Here is a 26,191-nt window from a genome sequence, read left to right on the forward strand (position 1 = left end):
ATGACATACCAAGCAAAGGACAAACAGAATTATTACTTTGCTAACCATGGAATAGGAACAAGAAGATTTGCTGCCAAATAAGTCATCCAGTTCAAGTTATTTAGGCAAGAAATCAACATTTATGGTTATTAAAACTACTGTTTAACTTCTATTTTTGTCTTGACTAGAGAGAGTAAATAATACTACTCATCCCCTAAATTACCATCATCTTCCTATTATTGGCCTATTATGCAACAGTTGACTGCCCTATTTGGTATAAGGTATTGAATTTTTAAGGAATTGATAATGGAATTGGAAGTGAGAATGAGTTTTAAAATTATATTTGGTATGTGATAGGATTAAAAAAAAATAAGACTCAGATTAGATTAAAAAAAAAAAAGAGCTAAAAGACACAATTACTCTTATTTCCTTCCTTCGTTCCCTCCATTCTCCCTTGCCGGTCATTGTGAGCCACACGCATCTCATCCTCCTCTTCCTCCTTTAATTTCCCTCTTTCATATGCTCTTTTTTCCTCGTTAAAAGCATGAACTATAGGATTTTAATGCCTCCCCATATAAAATGAAACAACCCATGTGATTATTTTAATGCCTTTGGAACAAGATCTGGAACAATACATAGAACAAGAAATGCAAACGAGATCCATGGCGAACAACCCATTATTGTAATGCCTCTGGAGCAATCCATGTATGATTTTAATGCCTCTCCTCCTTCAACTTTGATTTTTCAGTTGACATTTGAATCAATCTCACCCATCACCAAATCTAGAACAAGAAAAGCATATTTTGATTTCGATCTCGCCGTCTCTACTTTTGTTCTTGCTTGCGTCAAGGTCGATTGTTGCAGCAGATCTTTGTCAGTTCATTGCTTGTTTGTTATTGCTTTTGTCAAAGTTGTTGCTGGCACGGGAGGAAGTCGCCAGTGAGGGGGGAAGTTGTCACCAGAGTCATCATGGTGAACATGCAATGAGGTGAAGAGGAAGGGAACAAAGTCAGATTTCATATTTTTTTAGGACAGCATTTTGATCATAAAAATTCCAATCTCAAGATTAATTTTGCAATACTATAAGGGTGGTGGGTTTCAATATTCCCACTTAAGTGGGATTAAGCAATCCCAATTATTGGTGAATGTTTTATGCCAAACATATTAAAGGTGATATTATTCTAACTCAATCTTAATCCTTATCTACTAATATTGCATACCAAACATGGTCTAATATAACTATATAATGATAACAGCAATAAATAATATAAAAAAAAGGTAACATGCAGCTAATGGACTTGTAATCTAGTGGCATAGAAACTTTCTTGTAAGTGAGAGCTCACGAGTTGAGTCTCGCCTTTAACATCAGCCGTTAATGCCTGCACCTCTAATTCAAATAACAACAACAACATGCAAGAATGCTACGTGTAAAACAAAGCATTAAGATCGGAAACACTTTTTCTGAGTTGGACCCTCCTCTTGCCTTGCATGTATTCTCCCTATCTCTCTTCTCTTGTTTCTTCTTTAATCTGATTCTTTCTACTCACTCTTTATATTTTTGCAGATCACTCTTCATATATACACACAGGCATAAAGCAGGTGCTCATTTCTGATCCTAAACTTCTCTTCTAACCACAAAAAGCAACAATAATGGCTTCAATTTCTTCATCTTTTCCTCTTCCTTTATTCTCAAGCGAATCGTAACCCCAAACTCCTTCCTCGTCACTGCAAAATCTCCATCCTCCTTCTCCAATCTGCCTACAAAGCCACTGCCTTCACCGGTGGCACTGTCTCTCCCAGGCGGGTCACCGGCGAAGATTCCTTCCGTGCCTAGAATTGAGCCTCCGCGTTTTCCCAAAGAGATGCCGGTCGGTCCGAGCCAGGATCCGGCAGAAACTGATCCCGGAGTTCCGCCCGAGATAATTGCGGATCCTCCTCCGACGAATCCGGTGCCAAGTGATCCGAATCCGACACCGAAACTAGAGGGTCCGAAGCCTCCGCTGTCGCCGCCGGGGCCTGAATTCCCTATTCCCAAGCCTGAAGTTGTGCCGCCGCAGCCGCCTGATGTTGTCCCGCCACGGCCGCAGGGACCGAAGATCATCCCACCACCTTCGATCCCGCCGGATATTTCGCCGCCTCCGACCCCAGAAGGGCCTCAAATAATAGTGTAGGGAAGCATATTTATGAATTCTCCAAGCTTTGAATCATGTATACTTTGTTTTTCCTTGGTTCTGGTGATGGGGTAGCTAGATTGCCATATCTTAAGAACAAATTGCTCTGAACTTTCTTGTTTCCGTAAAACAAGCATGATGCGGTCGAAGCCAAAAAATAATAATAATAATAATAATAATAATAATAATAGGTTTAATACATTTTTATTCAGTTAAATTAAAACAAGCGAATCTTAACGTATTTATAATATTAATAATTAAAATTTATTATAAAATAAAAATTTATATATTTTAATTTAATTGAAAATAAATAACTTAACTATATAAGATTTTTTTAAAATTTAAATTGAAAAGTAAATATATGAATTACATTTTCTCTTAGGAAAGGTTGTTAATAATGTTGAGGATAATAATCCTTAGAGCTAGGAAAAGAAGGCTAACCTTTAACGAGCTTGAGCCTAAAAAGGTCAACCCGTTTAAACTTGAGTTCTTTTTATGATCTTAAAATGTGAAGCTCGGCTTTCAATATAGCAGGTTCAAAGCCGGCCTTAAGGGTTTCAGGCCCTTTTAACTATTTTTATTTTTTTAAAATTTTTTATCTAATAAAAAATTATTTCATTCCAATATAATACCCAATCAAGAAAATAAACAACATCTAAATGACCTAAAAATATAAATAAAATGACAACAAGGTACCAAGCAATGAATCAACTAAGCTAACAGACATCCAATTCAAATCAGATGAGATTAATGGATTAAAATATGTGATTGAGAGATCTAGATGAATTTGGAGATTTAAGGTTTTTTTTTTGTCCTCCTTGAACAAATATGGGTTTAAATATGATGTGGAGTAAGATTCAGTTTAAATTTTTTTAAAAAATTTAAAAAGAGTTAAAGTTATGAAAATAAAATAAAAATGTATATGTGGCTTAAATGGGCCAACTCATTTAAACCCAATTTATTATTTTAATATCTAATTTACAAGCCCAGTCTTATTATTATATGAGTTTAAACAAGCTAGCCCACTGTTTTCCTGGCTCTATGTCCAAGTGTTCAAACCATTAACATTGAGAGAGAAGAAACTGGAGACAGGTTTGATAATGCTATGAATCCAGAAGCTTTGATCATATATCACAGCTAAAAAAAATGTTACTGAAAAATCACACTACATAGTTAAAACTGGATTTAGGAAAAGAAATTATATAGTAGTTTTTTAAAATAATTATTATATATAGTCTTGAGATTATAATCTCTTTTTTTAATATTTTTTAACAATTATTTAACGTTAGTTTTTAGAGATTATATAATCACTGACCATATAATGATTGTTTAGAAAGAATCATTATTTAGTTTTGTGACTCTAAAATTTTTTAGAAAAATATATGTTACATAACACATTAATTGATAATATTATTATATTTAAACCATTAATTTTTTTTTAAAAAAATGCAATGACATGCTTACTCGTTCTTTTTTCATTGTCATTTTTCATATTGAAATCCGTTCCCTACACTTCGACGCTCAACCCTCTCCCTTTCTCTCAAGCAACTTCACTTCTCCACTTCACACTCAACTTTCTCTCTTACCCCAAAAGCATCTCTCTTATTGCAGACTTTGAATCTTTATTTTTATCTTCAAAATTCACACAATCAACTCCCGTCATAGTTTACAGTGCAATGTATGTCCCTTCTTCTCCGTTCTATGTGCACGCACGACGTCGTATGCCATCGTCTTCTAGTCTGTGTGATACCCAATCTTCCCAGAGTCACTCTCCCCCTATTCTATCTTGTGATTATCCCTGATTATATTGTTAAATAAAAGGCTAGTGTTCCAAATTTGTGGCTACTATTTATAATTTTTGGTTTCAGATCTATAATATTTCATATTTGTGTGGTACTAGTTTGATCTCATCATGAGAATGCTTTTTTGATTTTTCAAATCTATAGTTTTTTTTTTTGCATTTAAATTGTTAAATGAAAAATTTTAACATTAATTGTTGTTGATTTCGGATCTAGATATTGTCTCCACTATTTTAGTATTTATTTATTGTTCACTTTACTTCACTAAAAATTTTAAGAAAAAAATATAATGTAACGGTGGCTAGAAATGTGTTCACCATTTTTTTAAAAAAAAAATTTCTATTTTTAATTTTTTTAAAAAATTAAGAATTTAAATTTAATATTGAAAAATAAGGCATGAAGAATTTAAAATAAATGATAAAGGAATTTAGGATAAGAAAAATTATGAGAAGCCGAAAGTTATGATACAAGAAAAATAATAAAGATTTTGGATAGAGTGATGTCATAATATATATATATAATAATTTTAATTTAATATTATAAATTTTTTTTAATAATGAAATTAAAAAAATTAAAATTCGTACCTGAAAAATAAAATAAAAATTATGAATATTTTTTCAAAAAAAATCATAAAGAGATTTATGATAGATAAAGTTATGATAGATAAGAGGGGCAGTTATGAAATCAAATAAAATTATAAATAATAGTACATCAAAGATAGATATAATACTTTTCTTAATTGTTGTTTCGAAACTTCTTATAATATTTATACTAATTTTTATTTTATGTTTACTATATTAACTTCGTTTGGCATTTAAATTAGATGTGATATGATATGGATGCTGCTAAAAATAGATGTGATGTGATAAAGTAATACAAGGCATTCCCTTTCTCTGCGCGTCTATATACACGGGACGATACTAAATTTGCATTCAAAATCCACAAAAAGCAGCGATGGCTCATTCAATCTCTTCCTTCTTTGCCTCATCCCTGCGCAAGCAAACCCTAATTCCGAACTTCATGGTCATCGCTTCAAGACAATTCTCATCGGATTTCAGAAAACTTGGAGTTTCGGTGCCGTTTAGAGTCAAAGCGCCACCTGTTCCTTGCAATGATATGGATGAAAGTCCTGCGAGAGGTTCGTTCTGGGAAAACATTTACAAAGATAAAGTTGTGGATCTTACTTCACCAAATATTATGCCTATAGATCCAAACCTTCCTAGGGAGACGAAGAAGGAGACGAAGGATGATGAGAAACAAACCTAAGTCTGAAGTTGTGGATCAGAGATCGTTTCATTTTTGTCAGTCTTTTTTTTTTTTAAGAATGTTTTTAATCTTTTATATTTGTTATTTCTTTCTTTTCTACCGAACATTTTTTTTTTTGGTTTTGTGTATAAATAAATTTTGTCATTTTATCCCAATATATTATTGAGGATGAATGAAGGTTAAGGTATGTCATCAGCTTCAAAAGCAACAATAATCAAGAAAGAAAGAAGGTACGACCCGCCAGTTTTCATTTGCTTTCAAATTGCTTGTATTCTGTTCATTTTTTCCCATCATATTTTAATAATAATAGTTCGAGCCATTTTTTATTAAAAAATGATAAAGACGAGAAATTATGATAATGGGAGGTAGTTGTAAAAAAAATTAAAATTATCTATTTAAATTAAAATGAAATATGAATAATTTGAAATAACTTCATGGAAGTGTGCCTTCTCACTGGAAGGGATAATGATGAGATGACGAGTGAGTTAAGATAAAATTGGTGTAACTGCCCATTTATACCACAAATATAGTAATTGAAGTTGTCAATAATTTTTTTTTTACTTTTAAATGTATTATTTACAAAAAAAATTAGAATTTAAAATTATATATTGGGAAACGAATTAACAAAGGAAGAATTTAAAACCAAAGATAAAGGATCTAAGATAAGGGAAGTTATGATTATGATAACGAGATGTTATCATGAAAAAAGTTTAAAATTTGAATATTAAGTTTTTTTTTTGGTTAAACGAATTGGAAGTTATAAAATGGGGAAAATATATAAGAGAAAAAACAATAAGAATTTGGGAGGGATGTTATGATATATATATATATATATATATATAATAGGAATTTAACATTTAAATTATACTATTAATAATGAAAATTTTAAATTTTAAAATTAGAATAAATGAAGATTTTTTTAAAAAAAATGAAAGAGATTTACGGGAGGAGCGTTAATAAGGGGATCGAGATAGAAGGGCAATTATGGGAAAAAGTTGAAATTTGAAAATATAAATTAAAAAAAAAAGGAAAGGTAGTTGGTGGGGATAAAAATAGGAGCATTGTTTTGAATTTTTATCTCAAATTCCGATCTCTCCATTTATGTTTAAAAAATCCTTGAAAAATGTTTCTATAATTTTCAAGACAAAGCTACTCTGACATTGTTCTAGTCAAAACATGATTTTAATCAGGATTAGCGAGTTTGCAAACATACACTAAAATATCTTTTTTTTCTTATAATTATATCATGACGTTTTGCTTTAATGATTTTTTTTAAAAAAATCAAATTTCATTTCATTAACTATTGAAATACAACACTAATAATTCTAATTTTGTATTCAGTGTAACTAGTGAAATTTGAAATACATATACGACATATCAATAATCAATAAACAAAGAAAAAGTAAACTAACAAGAATTCATCTTTATTAACCTAAACTTTTTTTTTCATCGAAAAAAGAATTCTCTTAACGGTGAGCAAATTAAACCGGAAAAAACTCATTATGAGTTAACCAAGTTTAAGCAGAGTTTAAGCATATCAAATATGAATACGGATGAAATCGGATAAGAGTGGTTAAGATTTGGTTTCCTTAGACGATTTTGCAATGGATTGATTTGAATGTAAATTGTAACATGACGATTTATATCTGGATGTTATTTCTTAAAATGGGATGAACAAAAAGCTTCAATATGAGGTAAGTTTTACTGTTTGCAATTTGCTCGTTGTCTTAGAAATTCTGCAGTGTTTGTTCAGGTTGAAAGTTTTGTCATTTGACCAAGTGAATTATTTCAAGTGAAGTAGCCTTGATGTTAGAGCACACCATTACTAACACCACTTATCGTCACCAACTTCCACTAGCCTCTACCCGTCATTGATGTTACTATAGATCCATGCTAGTTATTACAATTGACCACTACTATCGACTATCACTATTGATCATCATCATTGATTGTCATCCATCATCACTAGCCACCACTATTGATTATCATGATAGATGTCTATTGTTTATATCATTTTTATGTTTTCCTAGATTTCAACATCATTTAGAAGCATTTTGAGCTTAATAGACCTTTCGGATCATTTGGGTTAAATATGTAATTTCTGAAACTTTTGGGGTAGAATTGTGATTACTAAAAGGTTTGGGGCAAAAATATAATTTTTGAAAATAATTTCTGGAAAATTAAAAACTTCATCATTAATTAGTTTTTAGTTTTCCTTTAATCTCATGAGTGTACTTTTCCAACACTTTGGAGGCGTATTAGGTTATATTTTTTTACTTTACCAATTCCTAGAAAATGTACCACAACTAATCCAATCTGCTAATTTTCCATAATTTCATTTTAATTCACTCCATATTTTTATAATTCACACCTAAATTGAATGCATTAATAAAATATAAGGAAATGTATGTGCATAACTTGGTCATTAACAAGTCCATTTTGTGTTAGGCCATGGGATGTTCATAGATGATTATGGTAGCAGGAAGAAGGAAATTCTATCCCTTTGATGACCTTGAATCATCATCCAATAGTTGGAAATGCAGTTGCAATTGTAAGAAACCTTGATGACAATTCCAAAAAATATAGTTAATGTATACTCCTTCTAGTTCTTATGATATAACATTTTCAATGGTTTTACGCATATTAAAAAAGTTAATTTTTTCTTTATATAGTAAAAAAGTGAGATGCACTTTCATTTTTATCTTTAACTTCAAATAATATTACAATTATATTAAATTCACACTAACCAAGAAGGATAAAATTGGAAAAAAGTGGTTTAATTGTTATAAAGTGTCCTCTATTTTAAATAAAAAAATTACTTATGGAAGGTGTCTTATAAATAAAATTGGAGGGAGTAATTATTAATAACAAAGATAAAGTTAATATAAAAAGTGTAATTAATTTCATTATACACAAATAAGTATATTTTTCTATATTAACAATTTAAGTATTAATAATATAGTTTCAATTAGTCATAACTTCAATTTAGTCATGTAATAACAACTATGTTTCTTCTATATTAACTTTACATATACGAACTTTAGTTTATTTTTACAACTACTCATTTTATTATTTCTTTAGTCAGAAAAATGCAATTTTGCAGAAAATTTATGACAATCCCTTGAAATTTTCAGGATACTTACCTTATTTCATGGTATTATTTAGCCATTTGTTTATTTTAAGGAATCTCCCTTCTTTCTACCATATTAGAGAAAGTATAGGTTTTTGGAAAGCCATAACATTAATCTTTATAAATAATTTGTGTACATATTTTAAATGGCTATTAAGCAGGCCAACCAAGCACATGTTTGAATTTTGACTCATTTTTTCCTCTCCTCTACTAGGCAAATTTGACGCATGGTAATGCTCGAGAATTTCTTTAACGATCCCTGTAGTGACCCTTGGCAATTAAGTGTGTGTTTGATTTTCAGTTTGTCAAAAGTTAATTTGTTAAAAATTTATTTGTCAAAAGTCAGTTTAATAAAAGTCAATTATTATAATAAAATCTGTATTTTAATATATTTTTTCAAAAGTCAGTTTGATCAATGATGATTTGTGCTTTTAAAATTTACTTTTAAATATGGAATGACCAAAAAAGATATTGATTTATGATAATGTGTAATTTTTATTATACAAACATAAAATTTAAGATATTAAATAATTAGAATAAAAAATATATAGTTTAATATTATTTTATCCCAAAGGGAGTTTTAGATAGTAACAAAATGGAGCTCTTAAATTTTTACATTCAACTCATTCTAAAAGAACTTTTAGAAAGCACATTTGATCTTATCAAAATATATCCAAATAACTTTTCACATTTTAAAAGTGAAAAATAGTTTTGAGATGTGAAAAATACAATACTTAAATGTAAATGTGTCAGGACCAAGACCTATCTCAATTCTAGAATCCATGAGGTGTATTCTCGAAGGAGTTGGAATTTTTGGCGAGCAGCTGTGTTGTAGAAAATATGCATCTTATTACGAAATTCAGCTCTATCTTCCTTGCACTTGTGTAACCTTGCGGAAGCACATTGCTCAGCTAAATGAGCAACTTTCACCTCGTAACATCTAACACACCCCAGATCTTGCAAGTGATATAGTCATTCTCTCTGCATTGACTCGATTTATGATATTATTAGAGTGAAACAAGTAGATCTAAAGAAGAACAGGGGCTAGATTATATTAGTAACAAGTAAATTCTTTGTCTGTAAAGTAAAAAGTCTCGAGATTTTGGGGGATAAGGATAAAGGCCAACTGCAAGGTCTGAGATGACCCAGAAAGCACTATCAACTTTGTAAGCCTACTTGGGTATTAAGAATTTATTTAACTTATAAGAACATAATCTCTTGTAATGGATAGTTGTAACTCCGAAAAAGAGACTCTGCTATATTTTTTCGTATGTAGAATCTTCATATTCATATATGTTATGTGTGTATAACATATAAATTTTTTAGATAGATACGTTTGTTTTGTGCTCGAGCCGGATGATGAAAAATTATCATGTCTGATTCTTTTGGAGGATGGATCTATAAGAATTCACCTATCCCAATAACAAAAAAACCTAACTTGAATGATCCTGTATTAAGAATTAAATTGGCTAAAGGAATGGGTCATAATTATTACAAAGAACCCGCATGGCCCAACAATCTTTTATATATTTTTCTAGTAGTAATTCTAGGTACTATTGCTTGTAACGTAGGCTTAGCGGTTCTAGAACCATCAATGATTGGGGAACCCGCACGGATCCATTTGCAACTCCTTTAGAAATATTGCCTGAATGGTATTTCTTCCCCGTATTTCAAATACTTCATACAGTGCCCAATAAGTTATTGGGTGTTCTTTTAATGGTTTTGGTATCGGCGGGATTATTAATAGTACCCTTTTTGGAAAATGTTAATAAATTTCAAAACTCATTTCGTCGTCTAATAGCGACAACTGTCTTTTTGATTGGTACCGCAGTAGCCCTTTGGTTGGGTATTAGAGCAACATTACCTATTGAGACATCCCTAACTTTAGGTGTTTTTTAAATTGATTCAATTGTGAAATAAAATAGCATAATATGTGTATTGTGTATATAGGGAGAATTCACTTTGAAACCACTAATCCCTAGATACATCTATTTCATTTTAGACCTATTTCGGATTTGTGCTAAAGATTTAAAACCTGCATTTTTGTCTTTTTTTTCTAAAAAAAGAAGATAAAAAAATCCAATGGATTTCAATTTTATGCAAAATGCTTTTCTATTTCTAAAATGTCCAATATACATTTTACATCTTCTATAAGAAGATGTTCCATTCTCATAAGGTCTTCTTAACTGTTATTCAAAAGCTCTAATAATGTATGTATATTGGACTTTTTGAGACAATTATAGATCCTGGGAGGCAATTCTAATTGGTCAATAAAAATGGATTTCAATGCTATTTCTTTTTTATTTTTTCTTAGTTTAGCCAATCCATCATGAAAAGTAAAAAAGGGTAAAGTAACTTTGTGTTGATTGTTTTCTAAATTGAAGTTTTTTTCGTCTGCATGTAAAAAAGGAATAAATAAATCAATCAAATTTCGGGAGGCTTCATAAAGTGCTTCTTTAGGAGTTAAACTTCCATTTGTCCATATTTCGAGAAAAAGTATCTCTTGTTTTTCATTCCCATTTACATAAGAATGAATACTAAAATTCGCATTTTGAATAGGCATAAATACAATATCTATAAGATAACTTCCGTCTTGAAAGGTATTTAGTGTTTTTATATCTGCGATTCCTCTCGATTTGTAATCCAATACACAAATTTATAGGTTCTGTTAAGTTAGCTATATGTTGTGTATCATCAACAATTTCCACAGAAGGTGGTAAAATTATGTCTTGAGCAATTACATATCCAGGACCCTTGATCCAATAGACGCATACAGTTCCATAGAGATTACTTCTCATACAGATTTTTTCAAATTCATTAAAATTTCATGTACTGATTCTTGAATACCCGCTATGGTAGAATATTCATGTGGTATTTTCTCAAATTTTGCACGTGTGATACATGTTCCCTCTATTTCTCTGAGCAAAGCTCTTCACATTGCAATGCTTATTGTGTCGACTTGACCCTTCATAAATGGAGACAGAATAAAGCGTCCATAATAAAGACGCTTACTGTCTGCTCTTGATTCAACACATTTCCACTGCAGTATCCAAGTGGATGCTCTTACTTTCTCTCAAACCATAACAATCTATTTTGATCAAATCCTTAAATTAGAATTATTTATTTCTCTTGAAATCTCTTCAATGTTTATCTTTCCTTTTACACACGTCTTTTTTTAGGGGGCCTACATCCATTATGTGGCATAGGGGTTACATCTCATATGAAACTTAATAGTATACCACTTCTACGAATAGCTCTTAATGCCGCATCTCTTCTGAGATCGGGACCTTTTATTATGACTTCTACTTATTGCATACCTTGATCCGCTATTGTTCGAATAGCATTCCCTGTTGCGGTTTGAGCGGCAAAAGGTGTCCCCTTTCTTGTACCCTTGAATCCACAAGTACCAACGGAGGACCAAGAAATAACTTGACCCTATACATCTATAACAGTCACAATGGTATTATTAAAACTAGCTTGAACATGAATAACTCCCTTTGATATTTTACGCACATTCTTACGTGAACCAATACATCCATTTCTACGTGAACCAATTTTTGGTATAGGTTTTCTCATATTTTATTATCTCATAAATATAAGTCAGAGATATATGGATATATCCATTTCATGTCAAAAGCGAATTCTTTCTATTTTTCTATTTTTTTCATTTGATTTCAATATATTTATTATTATTAATTATATTATTATTAATTAATCAATAAATTATTATTATTAAATGTAATTAATATATTATTCAATTTCTTATTATTTATTAAATTATTTTTAATTATTAAATATAAAAATTGAAAATAGAATTCAATTCAATATCTTATTATTTTATTTCTTTTATAAAAATAAAAGAAAAAAATAAAAAATTGAAATGAATATTAAAAATATTAAATACATTATTAAATATATTATTATATATTAATATATTTGAATTTAATATATCTTAATATATCTAACATATTCAAATATATTCCATGGAAGAGAATTTTTTCATTTTTTTTCTTTTTTTTTTGTGCATCCGGTCAAGCTCTCCTTTTTTTTTGGATTTTTTTTTTGGAATGATTATCCTTGTCTTTGTTTATGTCTTGGATTGAAACAAATTACTATAATTCGTTCGTGTCTACGAATCAATCAACATTTTTTACAAATTTTACGAACAGAGGCCCTTATTTTCATATTTGTTATTCCTTAACTGAATTTTGAATTTATTTATTGGAAGAGAATAGGGTTTTCTAAAATTTTTAACTTCTAATTGTATCCCCATAAAAAAAGAATGTTGAAGTTGAAAAACAGTATAATCATTTGAATTTTTGTTCCGGAGTCTATAACCCTCTGCTTGAATCAAAATAATTTACTTCTATTTTTTGCTTTATCTCCCTGTATAAAAGTATGTCGAATCCTTTCGGAAACATGACCACCTAGAATTCATATTTTCATTAAAGAAACGAACCTGGAACATACCATTGGGAAGTGATTCAGTAATTAAACCCTCTTGATTTTTTTCTATTGCAGTTAAAACCCCTTTCTCATATTAACTAAAATATATGGAGTGGAGTGATATTAGAAACCTGCTTTTTTTCTCTCTTTTTGCATAAAAATGTATGTAAGTTTTTCATAGAATTCGGATTTCCGAAAGATTACCATATATAACATAAAATTTTTCTACCGATTCTTTCTAATCGAGCCCCTCGATCTGTCATTATGCCTCGGGAAGTAGAAAGAATTACAATCCCCATCCCTCTTAAAATTCTAGAAATTTGTTGATAATTAAATAGATTCATAGACCTGGTCTACTGATTCATTTTAAATTCAAAATAGTTTTATATGACCCTTTCCTATTTCTTCTATGCCGTAGAGTTAAAACTAAAAAATATTTGTTGCTTTCCCTATGTTTTCTCACGTTTTCAATAAAACCTTCTCAGAAAAGTATTGTAACAATGTTTTTGGTGATGTTAGTAGATGGTATTCAAATCGTCCCTTTTCTATTCATGTCATCATTTTGTATAGAGGTTATTATGTCAGCAATGGTGTCCTTACCCATGATAAACTAAAATGATTGTTGCCATTGACTTTTGATATAATCAACATGCTCTTTTATTAATTTAATAATATTCAATTTCTTATTATTTAATTTATTAATTTCTAATTTATTTTATTATATTTTTATTAATTATTATTTATATTTATGAATTCTATTTGAAATTGAATATTGAAATTGAATTTTGAAATATTTGGATTTAGAATTATTTTTTTATAATAATTACAAAAGAAAAGGTATATGCGCGAGACATAATCAATCTATTAATTAATCTATTTCATTCAAATTCTATAAATATATCATATATATCATAGTCTATGATTGGTTTGAAGAACGCTTACAATTATGAAAATATGGAGTGAATTTGGAATTGTCATCAAGGTTTCTTACAATTGCAACTGCATTTCCAACTATTGGATGATGATTCAAGGTCATCAAAGGGATAGAATTTCCTTCTTCCCGTTGCTATAATCATCTATGAACATCCCATGGCCTAACACAAAATGGACTTGTTAATGACCAAGTTATGCACATACATTTCCTTGTATTTTATTAATGCATTCAACTTAGGTGTGAATTATGAAAATATGGAGTGAATTAAAATGAAATTATGGAAGATTAGGAGATTGGATTAGTTGTGATACATTTTCTAGGCATTGGTAAAGTAAAAAAATATAACCTAATACACCTCCAAAGTGTTGGAAAAGTACACTCATGAGATTAAAGGAAAATTAAAAACTAATTAATGATGAAGTTTTCAATTTTCCAGAAATTATTTTCAAAAATTACATTTTTGCCCCAAACCTTTTGTAATCACAATTCTACCCCAAAAGTTTCAGAAATTACCTATTTAACCCAAATGATCTGAAAGGTCTATTAAGCTCAAAATACTTCTAAATGATGTTGAAATCCAGAAAAAGTAATATAAAAATGACATAAACAATAAACATCTATCATGACAATCAATAGTGGTGGCTAGTGATGGTGAATGACAATCAATAATGATGATCAATAGTGATAGTCGATATTAGTGGCCAATTGTAATAACTAGCATGGATCTATGGTAACCATCAATGATGGGTGGAGGCGGGTGGAAGTTGGTGACGATAAGTGGTGACAATAAGCGTTCGTAATGGTGCGCTTTAACATCAACGCTACTTCACTTGAAATAATTCACTTGGTCAAATGACAAAACTTTCAACCTGAACAAACACTGCAGAATTCTAAGACAACGAGCAAATTGCAAACAGTAAAACTTACCTCATATTGAAGCTTTTTGTTCATCCCATTTGATAAGTGAATAAAGGTTGTTTCCTAAAGATCATGGTTGCAAAAAGATCATGGATGTTATTTCTTAACTATAAAATTATATTTCTGACTGTAAGTAAAATAATAAAAAATATAGTTAATGTATACTCCTTCTAATTCTTGTGATATAACATTTTCAATGATTTTACGCATATTAAAAAAATTAATTTTTTCTTTATATAGTAAAAAAGTGAGATGTACTTTTATTTTTACGTTTAACTTTAAATAATAATATAATTATATTAAATTCACACTAATCAAGAAGGATAAAATTGGAAAAAAGTGGTTTAATTGTTATAAAGTGTCCTCTATTTTAAATAAAAAATTACTTATAGAAGGTGTTTTATAAATAAAACTGAAAGGAGTAATTGTTAATAACAAAGATAAAGTTAATATAAAAAGTGTAATTAATTTCATTATACACAAATAAGTATATTTTTCTATATTAACAATTTAAGTATTAATAATATAGTTTCAATTAGTCATAACTTCAATTTAGTCATGTAATAACAACTATGTTTCTTCTATATTAACTTTACATATATGAACTTTAGTTTATTTTTACAACTACTCATTTTATTATTTTTTAGTCAGAAAAATGCAATTTTGCAGAAAATTTATGACAGTCCCTTAAAATTTTCAGGATAATTACCTTATTTCATGGTATTATTTAGCCATTTGTTTATTTTAAGGAATCTCCCTTCTTTCTACCATATTAGAGAAAGTATAGGTTTTGGAAAGCCATAATATTAATCTTTATAAATAATTTGTGTACATATTTTAAATGGCTATTAAGCAGACCAACCAAGCACCCGTTTGAATTTTGACTCATTTTTTCCTCTCTTCTACTAGGCAAATTTGACGCATGGTAATGCTCGAGAATTTCTTTAATGATCCCTGTAGTGACCCTTGGCAATTAAGTGTGTGTTTGATTTTCAGTTTGTCAAAAGTTAATTTGTTAAAAATTTATTTATCAAAAGTTAGTTTAATAAAAGTCAATTATTATAATAAAATTTATATTTTAATATATTTTTTTAAAAGTCAGTTTGATCAACGATGATTTGTGCTTTTAAAATTTACTTTTAAATATGCAATGATGAAAAAAGATATTGATTTATGATAATGTATAATTTTTATTATACAAGCATAAAATTTAAGATATTAAATAATTAGAATAAAAAATATATAGTTTAATATTATTTTATCCCAAAAGGAGTTTTAGATAGTAACAAAATGGAGCTCTTAAATTTTTATATTCAACTCATTCTAAAAGAACTTTTAGAAAGCACATTTGATCTTATCAAAATATATTCAAATAACTTTTCATATTTTAAAAGTGAAAAAATACTTTTGAGATGTGAAAAATACAATACTCAAATGTAAATGTGTCAGGATCAAGACCTATCTCAATTCTAGAATCCATGAGGTGCATTCTCGAAGGAGTTGGAATTTTTGGCGAGCAGCTATGTTGTAGAAAATATGCATCTTATTACGAAATTCAGCTCTATCTTCCTTGCACTACTTGTGTAACCCTGCGCAAGCACATTGCTCAGCTAAATGAGCAGCTTTCACCTCGTAACATCTAACACACACCAGATCTTGCAAGTGATATAGTCGTTCTCTCTGCCGTACAATCTGAAGAAGTGCATTTTCCATCACTTCACGATCGTATGGCAATGCCACACCTGACTCAGTAGAGCTGAGTCACGGCACAAATCCAAGTCTCTGCAATCATTGCAATAGCTGTGCAAACAAGGTTGGAAAGTCATGTTAATAATAGGAAAATAAGTCTCCTTTTCTCTGTTTTTTCCTCTCTCTTTGGCCATGGTTGACCAACCATTAGGCAACGATGATTATCGACTGAGTTTGGATGGGCAACGATGAGAGGTAGAGTTTGAGCTGTAATTGCCAGGGATGAAGGTCTAAGAATGAACCAAAATGGGGAAATGAATGTTATTCTTTGACTCCCTCTTCTCTTGTTTAATCTCTTGTAATGAATTTTAAAGGACAAATAATAACAATACCCAATAGGAATTTGGTGCACATTTCTCAGAAAATTCAAATCGATATAATTGGCAAACAAGTAGCTGATAATACCCATATTCAACGAAGGCAAGCTGCTACTTTACCTGACTCTCAACTAAACCATACGAAGGTAAAAATATGCAAGCCAATTACGTGGTTAATTTTTAGAAGATACTGCGAGGACAAGCAAACTTTTAACAGTATTATTGTTTATTAATCGATTAACAATACTAGTATATAAGTATGTAACGTTGTTACTTGCGGATGACATTGGGTAATATGAACGAACGACCCAGATCACGAAACTGAGCTTCTGGTGCGAACTCCCTGACACGAACAAATCTCAACAAATTCTTTCTCATGACCTACCAAGCAAAGGACAAACAGAATTATTACTTTGCTAACCATGGTGTAGGAACAAGAAGATTTGCTGCCAAATAAGTCATCCAGTTCAAGTTATTTAGGCAAGAAATCAACATTTATGGCTATTAAAACTACTGTTTAACTTTTATTTTTGTCTTGACTGGAGAGAGTAAATAATACTACTCATCCCCTAAGTTACAATCATCTTCCTATTATTGGCCTATTATGCAACAGTTGACTGCCCTATTTGGTATAAGGTATTGAATTTTAAGGAATTGATAATAGGATTGGAAGTGAGAATGAGTTTTAAAATTATATTTGGTATGTGAATCGATTAAAAAAAAATAAGACTCAAATCAGATAAAAAAAAAAAGAGCTGAAAGACACAATTGCTCTTATTTTCTTCCTTCGTTCCCTCCATTCTCCCTTGCTGGTCATTGTGAGCCACACGCATCTCATCCTCCTCTTCCTCCTTTAATTTCCCTATTTCATATGCTCTTTTTTCCTCGTTGCAAGCATGAGCTATAGGATTTTAATGCCTCCCCACATAAATAGAAACAACCCATGTGATTATTTTAATGCCTTTGGAACAAGATCTGGAACAATACATAGAACAAGAAATGCAAACGAGATCCATGGCGAACAACCCATTATTGTAATGCCTCTGGAGCAATCCATGTATGATTTTAATGCCTCTCCTCCTTCAACTTTGATTTTTCAGTTGACATTTGAATCAATCTCACCTATCACCAAATCTAGAACAAGAAAAGCATATTTTGATTTCAATCTCGCCATCTCTACTTTTGTTCTTGTTTGTGTCAAGGTCGATTGTTGCTGCAGGTCTTCATCAGTTCATTGCTTGTTTGCCATTGCTTGTGTCAAAGTTGTTGCCGGCAAGGGAGAAAGTTGCCAGTGAGGGGGGAAGTTGTCATCATGGTGAACATGCAGTGAGGTGAAAAGGAAGGAAACAAAGTCAAATTTGGTATTGTTTTAGGAGGTCATTTTGATCGTGAAAATTTCAATTTCAAAATTAATTTTGCAATACTATAGGAATGGCGGGTTTTAATATTTCCACCTAAGTGGGACTGAACAATTTCAAGTATTGATAAATGCTTTATGCCAAACATGTTAAAGGTAATATTGTTCTAACCCAATCTCAATCCTTACCCACTAATGTTGTGTACCAAATATGACATATAACTATATAATGATAGCAGCAATAAAAAAAAAAAAGTAACATGCAACCAATGGCTTTGCAATTTAGTGACATAGAAACTTTCCTATAAGTGAGAGCTCACGGATTCAATTTCGCCTTTAACATCAGGCCGTTAATGCCTATGCCTGCCCCTCTAATTCAAACAACAACAACAACATGCAAGAATGCTACGTGTAAAACAAAGCATTAAGATCGGAAAACACACTTTTTCTGAGCTGGACCCTCCTCTTGCGTTGCACGTATTCTCCCTTTCTCTCTTCTCTTGTTTCTTCTTTAATCTGATTCTTTCTTCTCACTCTTTATATTTTTGCAGATCACTCTTCATATATACACACAGACATAAAGCAGGTGCTCATTTCGGATCCTAAACTTCTCTTCTAACCACAAAAAGCAACAATAATGGCTTCAATTTCTTCATTCTTCTCCTCTTCCTTTATTCTCAAGCGAATCGTAACCCCAAACTCCTTCCTCGTCACTGCAAAATCTCCATCCTCCTTCTCCAATCTGCCTACAAAGCCACTGCGGCCTTCACCGGTGGCACTGTCTCTCCCAGGCGGGTCACGGGCGGAGATTCCTTCCGCGCCTAGAACTGAGCCTCCGCGTTTTCCCAAAGAGATGCCTGTCGGTCCGAGCCAGGATCCGGCAGAAACTGATGCCGGAGTTCCGCCCGAGATAATGGCGGATCCTCCTCCGACGAATCCTGTGCCAAGTGATCCGAATCCGACACCGAAACCAGAGGGTCCGAAGCCTCCGCTGTCGCCGCCGGGGCCTGAATTCCCTATTCCCAAGCCTGAAGTTGTGCCGCCGCAGCCGCCTGATGTTGTCCCGCCACGGCCGCCGGGACCGGAGATCATTCCACCACCTTCGATCCCGCCGGATATTTCGCCGCCTCCGACCCCAGAAGGGCCTCAAATAATAGTGTAGGGAAGCATATTTATGAATTCTCCAAGCTTTGAATCATGTATACTTTGTTTTTCCCTGGTTCTGGTGATGGGGTAGCTAGATTGCCATATCTTGAGAACAAATTGCTCTGAACTTTCTTGTTTCCGTGAAACAGGCATGATGCGGTTGAAGCCAAAATAATAATAATAATAGGTTTAATATATTTTTATTCAGTTAAATTAAAACAAGCGAATCTTAACGTATTTATAATATTAATAATTAAAATTAAAATTATTGTAAAATAAATAATTCATAAATAATTTAAATGTTTTAATTTAATTGAAAAATAAATAACTTAACTATATAAGTTTTTTTTTAAAAATTTGAATTAAAAAGCAAATATATGCATTACATTCTCTTTCAGCCCAAACTGAAGGAAGGTTGTCAATGATGTTGAGGATAATAATCCTCTCACATGTCCAAGCAGAGCTTGAAAAACGGATTTATTCTTAGTAGGTTCAAGTTTAAAAGGGTCATTCTGTTTAAGCTCAAATTCTCTTTATGATCCTAAAATATAAAACTTGGCTCTCGACATTGCAAGCTTAGGATCGGCCTTATAGGCTTCAGACCTTTTTAATTATTTTCATTCTTTTTCAAATTATTTTATCAATTAAAAAATTATTTTATTCCAACATAATACCCAAACAAGAAAACAATGAGAAAACTAACTAAATAACATTTAAATGAACTAAAAACACAAATAAAATGATAACAAGGCACCAAACATTGAATCAACTAAGCTAACAAACACCAAATCTAGATTAAATGAGATTAATGAACTGAAATATGTGATTGAGAGATTTAGATGAAATATGTGATTGAGAGATTTAGATGAATTAGGGGATTTAAGATTTTTTTTTTTTTGTCTTTCTTTTTCAACAAATATGGGCTCAAATGTGATATGAAGTAAGATTTAATTTAATTTTTTTTTAAAGTCTAAAAAGAGTTAAAGTTATGAAACTAAAATAAAAAAATATATGTAGAACTCAATTTATCATTTTAATATTCAATTTACAAGCCTGACCCTATTATTATATGGTTTAAACAAGTGAGCCCACTATTTTCCGGGCTTTATGTCCAAGTGTTCAAACCATTAACATTGAGAGAGGAGAAACTGGAGACAGGTTTGATGATGCCATGAACCCAGAAGCTTTGATCATATATCACAGCTAAAAAAAATGTTATTGAAAAATCACACTACATAGTTAAAACTGGATATAGGAAAAGAAATTATATAGTAGTTTTTTAAAATAATTATTATATATAGTCTGGAGATTATAATTTCTTTTTTAATATTTTTTAGGAATTATATAACGTTAGTTTTTAGAGATTATATAATCACTGACCATAGATTGATTGTTTAGAAATAATCGTTATTTAGTTTTGTGACTCTAAAAAAGTTTAGAAAAATATATGTTACATAACACACTAATTGATAATATTAGTATATTTAAACCATTAATTTTTTTTTAAATTCAATGACAAGCTTACTCATTCTTTTTTCATTGTCATTTTTCACATTGAAATCCGTTCCCTACACTTCGACGCTCAACCCTCTCCCTTTCTCTTAAGCAACGTCACTTCTCCACTATACATTCAACCTTCTCTCTTATCGCAAGCAGCTCTCTTACTGCAGACTGAGTCTTTATTTTTATCTTCAAAATTCACACAATCAACTCCTGTCATAGTTGGTCCCAAAAAAAAAAAAAAAAAAACTCCCGCCATAGTCTACAGTGCAATGTATGTCCCTTCTTCTTCGTTCTGCGTGCATGCACGACGCCGTACGCCATCCTTTAGTCTGTGCGATACCCAATCTCCCCAAAGTCACTCTCCCTCAATTCTATCCCGCCATTGTCCCTGTTTATATTGTTAAGTAGAAGGCTAGTGTTACAGACTTGTGACTACTATTTATAGTTTTTGGTTTCAAATCTATAGTTTTTCATATTTGTATGATACTAGTTTTTTGAGAATGCTTTTTTGATTTTTCAAATCTATAGTTTTTTTTTTGCATTTAAATTGTTAAATGAAAAATTTTAAGATTAATTGTTGTTGATTTCAGATCTAGATATTGTCTCTACTATTTTAGTATTTATTTATTGTTCACTTTACTTCACTAAAAATTTTAAGAAAAAAATATAATGCAACGGTGGCTAGAAATGTGTTCACTATTTTTTTAAAAAAAGTTCTATTTTTAATTTTTTTAAAAAATTAAGAATTTAAAGTTAATATTGAAAATAAGGCATGAAGAATTTAAAATAAATGATAAAGGAATTTAGGATAAGAAAAATTATGAGAATCCGAAAGTTATGATACAAGAAAAATAATAAAGATTTTGGATAGAGTGATGTCATAATAAATATAATAATTTTAATTTAATATTATAAATTTTATTTAATAATGAAAATTTAAAAAAATAAAATTAGTAGCTGAAAAATAAAATAAAAATTATGAATATTTTTTCAAAAAAAATCATCAAGAGATTATTTGTGATAGATAAAATTATGATAGAAAAGAGGGGCAATTATGAAATTAAATAAAATGATAAATAATAGTACATCTATATAGATATAATACTTTTCTGAATTGTTGTTACGAAACTTCTTATAATATTTACACTATTTTTTTATTTTATGTTTTATATATTAATTTAATTTAGTTTGGCATTTAAATTAGATGTGATATGATATGGATGCTGCTAAAAATAGATGTGATGTGATAAGGTAATATAAGGCATTCCCTTTCTCTGCGCGTCTATATATACGTGACAATACTAAATTTGCATTCAAAATCCACAAAAAGCAGCGATGGCTCATTCAATCTCTTCCTTCTTTGCCTCTTCCCTGCGCAAGCAAACCCTAATTCCGAACTTCATGGTCATCGCTTCAAGACAATTCTCATCGGATTTCAGAAAACTTGGAGTTTCGGTGCCGTTTAGAGTCAAAGCGCCACCAGTTCCTTGTAATGATATGGATGAAAGTCCTGCGCGAGGTTCGTTCTGGGAAAACATTTACAAAGATAAAGTTGTGGATCTTACTTCACCAAATATTATGCCTATAGATCCAAACCTTCCTAGGGAGACGAAGAAGGAGACGAAGGATGATGAGAAACAAACCTAAGTCTGAAGTTGTGGATCAGAGATCGTTTCATTTTTGTCAGTCTTTTTTTTTTTTTAAAGATTGTTTTTATTCTTTTATATTTGTTATTTCTTTCTTTTCTACCGAAATTTTTTTTTGTTTTGTGTATAAATAATTTTTTTCATTTTATCCCAATATATTATTGAGGATGAATGAAGGTTAAGGCATTTCATCAGCTTCAAAAGCAACAATAATCAAGAAAGAAAGAAGGTAACGACCCGCCAGTTTTCATTTGCTTTCAAATTGCTTGTATTCTGTTCATTTGTTCCCATCATATTTTAATAATAATAGTTCGAGCCATTTTTTATTAAAAAATGATAAAGAGGATAAATTATGATAATGGGAGGTAGTTGTTAAAAAAATTAAAATTGTCTATTTAAATTAAAATGAAATATATATGAATAATTTGAAATAACTTCATGGGAGTGTGCCTTCTCACTGGAAGGGATAATGACGAGTGAGTTAAGATAAAATTGGTGTAACTGCCCATTTACACCACAAATATAGTAATTGAAGTTGTCAATAATTTTTTTTACTTTTTAAATATATTATTTACAAAAAAAATAGAATTTAAAATTATATATTGGGAAACGAATTAACAAAGAAAGAATTTAAAACCAAAGATAAAGGATCTGAGATAAGGAAAGTTATGATTATGATAACGAGATGTTATCATGAAAAAAGTTTAAAATTTGAATATTAAGTTTTCTTTGGTTAAACGAATTGGAAGTTATAAAATGGGGAAAATAAATAAGAGAAAAAACAATAAGGATTTGGGAGGGATGTTATGATATATATATATATATATAATAGGAATTTAACATTTAAATTATACTATTAATAATGAAAATTTAAAATATTAAAATTAGAATAAATGAAGATTTTTTTAAAAAAATGAAAGAGATTTACGAGAGGAGCGTTAATCAAGGGGGTCGAGATAGAAGGGCAATTATGGAAAAAAGTTGAAATTTGAAAATATGAATTAAAAAAAGAAAAGGAAAGGTAGTTGGTGGGGATTAAAAAAAGGAGCATTGTTTTGAATTTTTATCTCAAATTCCGATCTCTCCATTTATGTTTAAAAAATCCTTAAAAAATGTTTCTATAATTTTCAAGACAAAACTACTCTAACATTATTCTAGTCAAAACATGATTTTAATCAGGATTAGCGAGTTTGCAAACATACACTAAAGTATCTTTTTTTTTTTATAGTTATATCATGACGTTTTGCTTTAATGATTTTTTTTTAAAATCAAATTTCATTTCATTAACTATTGAAATACAACACTAATAATTCTAATTTTGTATTCAGTGTAACTAGTGAAATTTGAAATGCGTATACAACATATCAATAATCAATAAACAAAGAAAAAGTAAACAAACAAGAATTCATTTTTATTAACCTAAACTTTTTTTATCAAAAAAAGAATTCTCTTAACGGTGAGCAAATTAACCGGAAAAAACTCATTATGAGTTAACCAAGGTTAAGCGGAGTTTAAGCATATCAAATATGAATACGGATGAAATCGGATGAGAGTGGTTAAGATTTGGTTTCGTTAGAATTGATTTTGCAAATTTAAATTTGAATGGATTAATTTGAATGTAAATTGTAACATGATGATTTATATCTGGATGTTATTTCTTAAAAGTGATTTTAAGAAAATGATAAATGTTTAATGATTTTAATTCAAAGCAATTTAAAATATATAATTACTAAAAAAGACGTAAGTTTCACAGTAAGATATTTTATAACTAAGTAAATTACATTATATAATATATAATTTGATTATTTTGATAGATAAAAAAGATAATAAATATGAATACATTAAAAAAATTAAAGATATGAAAAATTCCCCACTATTATCATTATGATAAAAAAAATATAAAATCTTACAGCAAAAAAAAATCAAATATAAACTTAAAAATGCATATGAAAATATTTTTAACTCAAAAGCAGAGATTCTATAGAAATCTATTTTTTTACAATTTTTTAAAAAAATAAAAAAAATTTAAAAATTGTTTAAATAAGTATTTTGAATTTTAATGTTTCAAAAGTGTTATATTTTTATTTTTAAAAATAAAAAATATAAATATCTGAGAACTGATTTCTTCTAATTTTTTTTAAGAAGTACATCAGATTTGACTGCTAGAAATTACGTACTATTAATACATTTTATCATTATCATAAGCCATTACTAAACTAATTTTTTAAAGGGAAAACTAATCTTTTGACCCTTATAATTTCACCCAATTTTCAAGCATATCCTTATAGTTTTAGGGCATGCAAATCAATCCTTCTACTTTGCTTTGTTAAATGTTAGTCCTCGTTGTTATTAAAGATTTTAACGCCATCAATCTATTAATAAGGTGGCACCGTGGCAGACAATCTCAACTCCTTTTCTTTGCTACCCTCCGACTATCCACCATTGCCACCTCCTCAGCCTTCTCCACCGCCGCCTACATATTATTTCTTGCCACCGCCTCTGAAGAAAAATCCACCGTCACAGTATTGTCCTCCACCTCCGGCATCAATCCTATTCATCACCGGACCTCCGGGCAACCTGTATCCCGTGGATGAAAATTTTAACGACACAAGCCGCCGGAGTTTTGGCTCTACCTTGCCGCTTTTGATAGACCACCCGTGCAATTCCCAGACACAGCCTGTTCTCTCTTGTTGCCGTTTGATTGTAGAAAAGGTCTATTGGTTAATTAATTAATTAAATTCAATTGGGTGGTCCAATGTCTTGGTGCTTTGAATGCTTTAGTAAAGCGTAGCGTAGCATGTTCATATTTACACATGTTCAACTCGGCTTCATTCACTTTTTAGTCTCTTCACGTCTCCTTAAGTTTTAATTACATATGGCACGTTCCAATATGATCGGTTGAGTTTATCTTTTGTTGGTCGTTTTTAGAGAGAAAAAAGAGGGAGGGGAGGGAGGGAGGGAGGCAACATTTCCCAAGTAGTGTTAGATGAGAGGGAATGATGAGATATGTGACACAAAACCTTTTAATTTTTGTGTAAGAGAATGATTATTGCCAACGAACCAATGGTTCTGATGTGTTTATAAAGTATGAAGCTAGAAAAATAGAATTGCTCTTCATGCAAATGACACTCTGTTTACCCCTGTTTTCTTCACAAAAAACAGAGGTACTTGCTGGAAGTTTGAATGCATACAAGAAACGTCAAGAATGGATGGTCATAGCTAAAAGTTTGAACGTTTTGATGCAAGACAAGGATGAAGTGTGAAGAAGTTTGAATGCAGTGAGAAAGATGAATTGCAGTGTCCTCTATGCTTGTGCATGTGTATACATATTTGAACAGCGAAATCCCACCCATGGCTAACAAGAAATAGAATCCAGTTCTTGACGTTCGATTCATCCTATTATGCGTGTTGTTTGCTTCAGACTTTGTCAGATACATATTGCCACATCAGCTAAACGCTAAGATAACATTTTGAAAGTGTGAGGATTAACGCTATAACGAGCTGATAGTATAGGGGCTCACCTAAGCAAATTGAAATTACAAGGATGAAATTAAATATTGAGTGAAACTATAAAGATTAAAACTCTATAATCAGATGAAGGTGTTCTCTATAGTATGTGTTATCTAATGCATTAATTCTCTTTGATTGGGTTGATAACTTGGATAACATCAAAACATAAGGCCATTATAGAGTCGATTGATGGACATGGAAGAACATGATTCCAATTACAGGTGTGCCATATATATCGATGACTAACATTAACAAAATGGATATTTAAATTTTGAACCATATAACTATTTGCCAATTATTCATAGACATGACACAAATGA

At 30.5% G+C, this 26,191-nt stretch overlaps 2 protein-coding genes and 2 pseudogenes across 2 annotated transcripts; 3 read left to right on the plus strand and 1 right to left on the minus strand.

The window, feature by feature from the left end:
* The first annotated feature begins 1,405 nt into the window (after window positions 1-1,405).
* Window positions 1,406-2,256, plus strand: LOC129319480 (vegetative cell wall protein gp1-like). The gene is made up of 2 exons (XM_054964564.1): window positions 1,406-1,469; window positions 1,544-2,256. The coding sequence occupies exon 2, from the start codon at window positions 1,842-1,844 to the stop codon at window positions 2,148-2,150; it is 309 nt and encodes a 102-aa protein (XP_054820539.1). The 5' UTR covers window positions 1,406-1,469; window positions 1,544-1,841; the 3' UTR covers window positions 2,151-2,256.
* Window positions 2,257-9,341: 7,085 nt separating this feature from the next.
* On the plus strand, window positions 9,342-10,244 carry LOC129321054 (cytochrome b6-f complex subunit 4-like; annotated as a pseudogene).
* A 283-nt stretch (window positions 10,245-10,527) lies between these two features.
* Window positions 10,528-11,427, minus strand: LOC129321053 (DNA-directed RNA polymerase subunit alpha-like; annotated as a pseudogene).
* Window positions 11,428-18,703: 7,276 nt separating this feature from the next.
* On the plus strand, window positions 18,704-19,228 carry LOC129319630 (protein TRACHEARY ELEMENT DIFFERENTIATION-RELATED 7A-like). Its single transcript, XM_054964726.1, has one exon. It carries the CDS (start codon window positions 18,704-18,706, stop codon window positions 19,226-19,228), a length of 525 nt encoding a protein of 174 aa, XP_054820701.1.
* The last annotated feature ends 6,963 nt before the right edge of the window (window positions 19,229-26,191 follow it).

The sequence above is a fragment of the Prosopis cineraria genome, unplaced genomic scaffold, assembly GCF_029017545.1.
Source record: "Prosopis cineraria cultivar Desert tree isolate PC_DT_omini unplaced genomic scaffold, ASM2901754v1 PC9, whole genome shotgun sequence".
NCBI lineage: Eukaryota > Viridiplantae > Streptophyta > Magnoliopsida > Fabales > Fabaceae > Prosopis > Prosopis cineraria.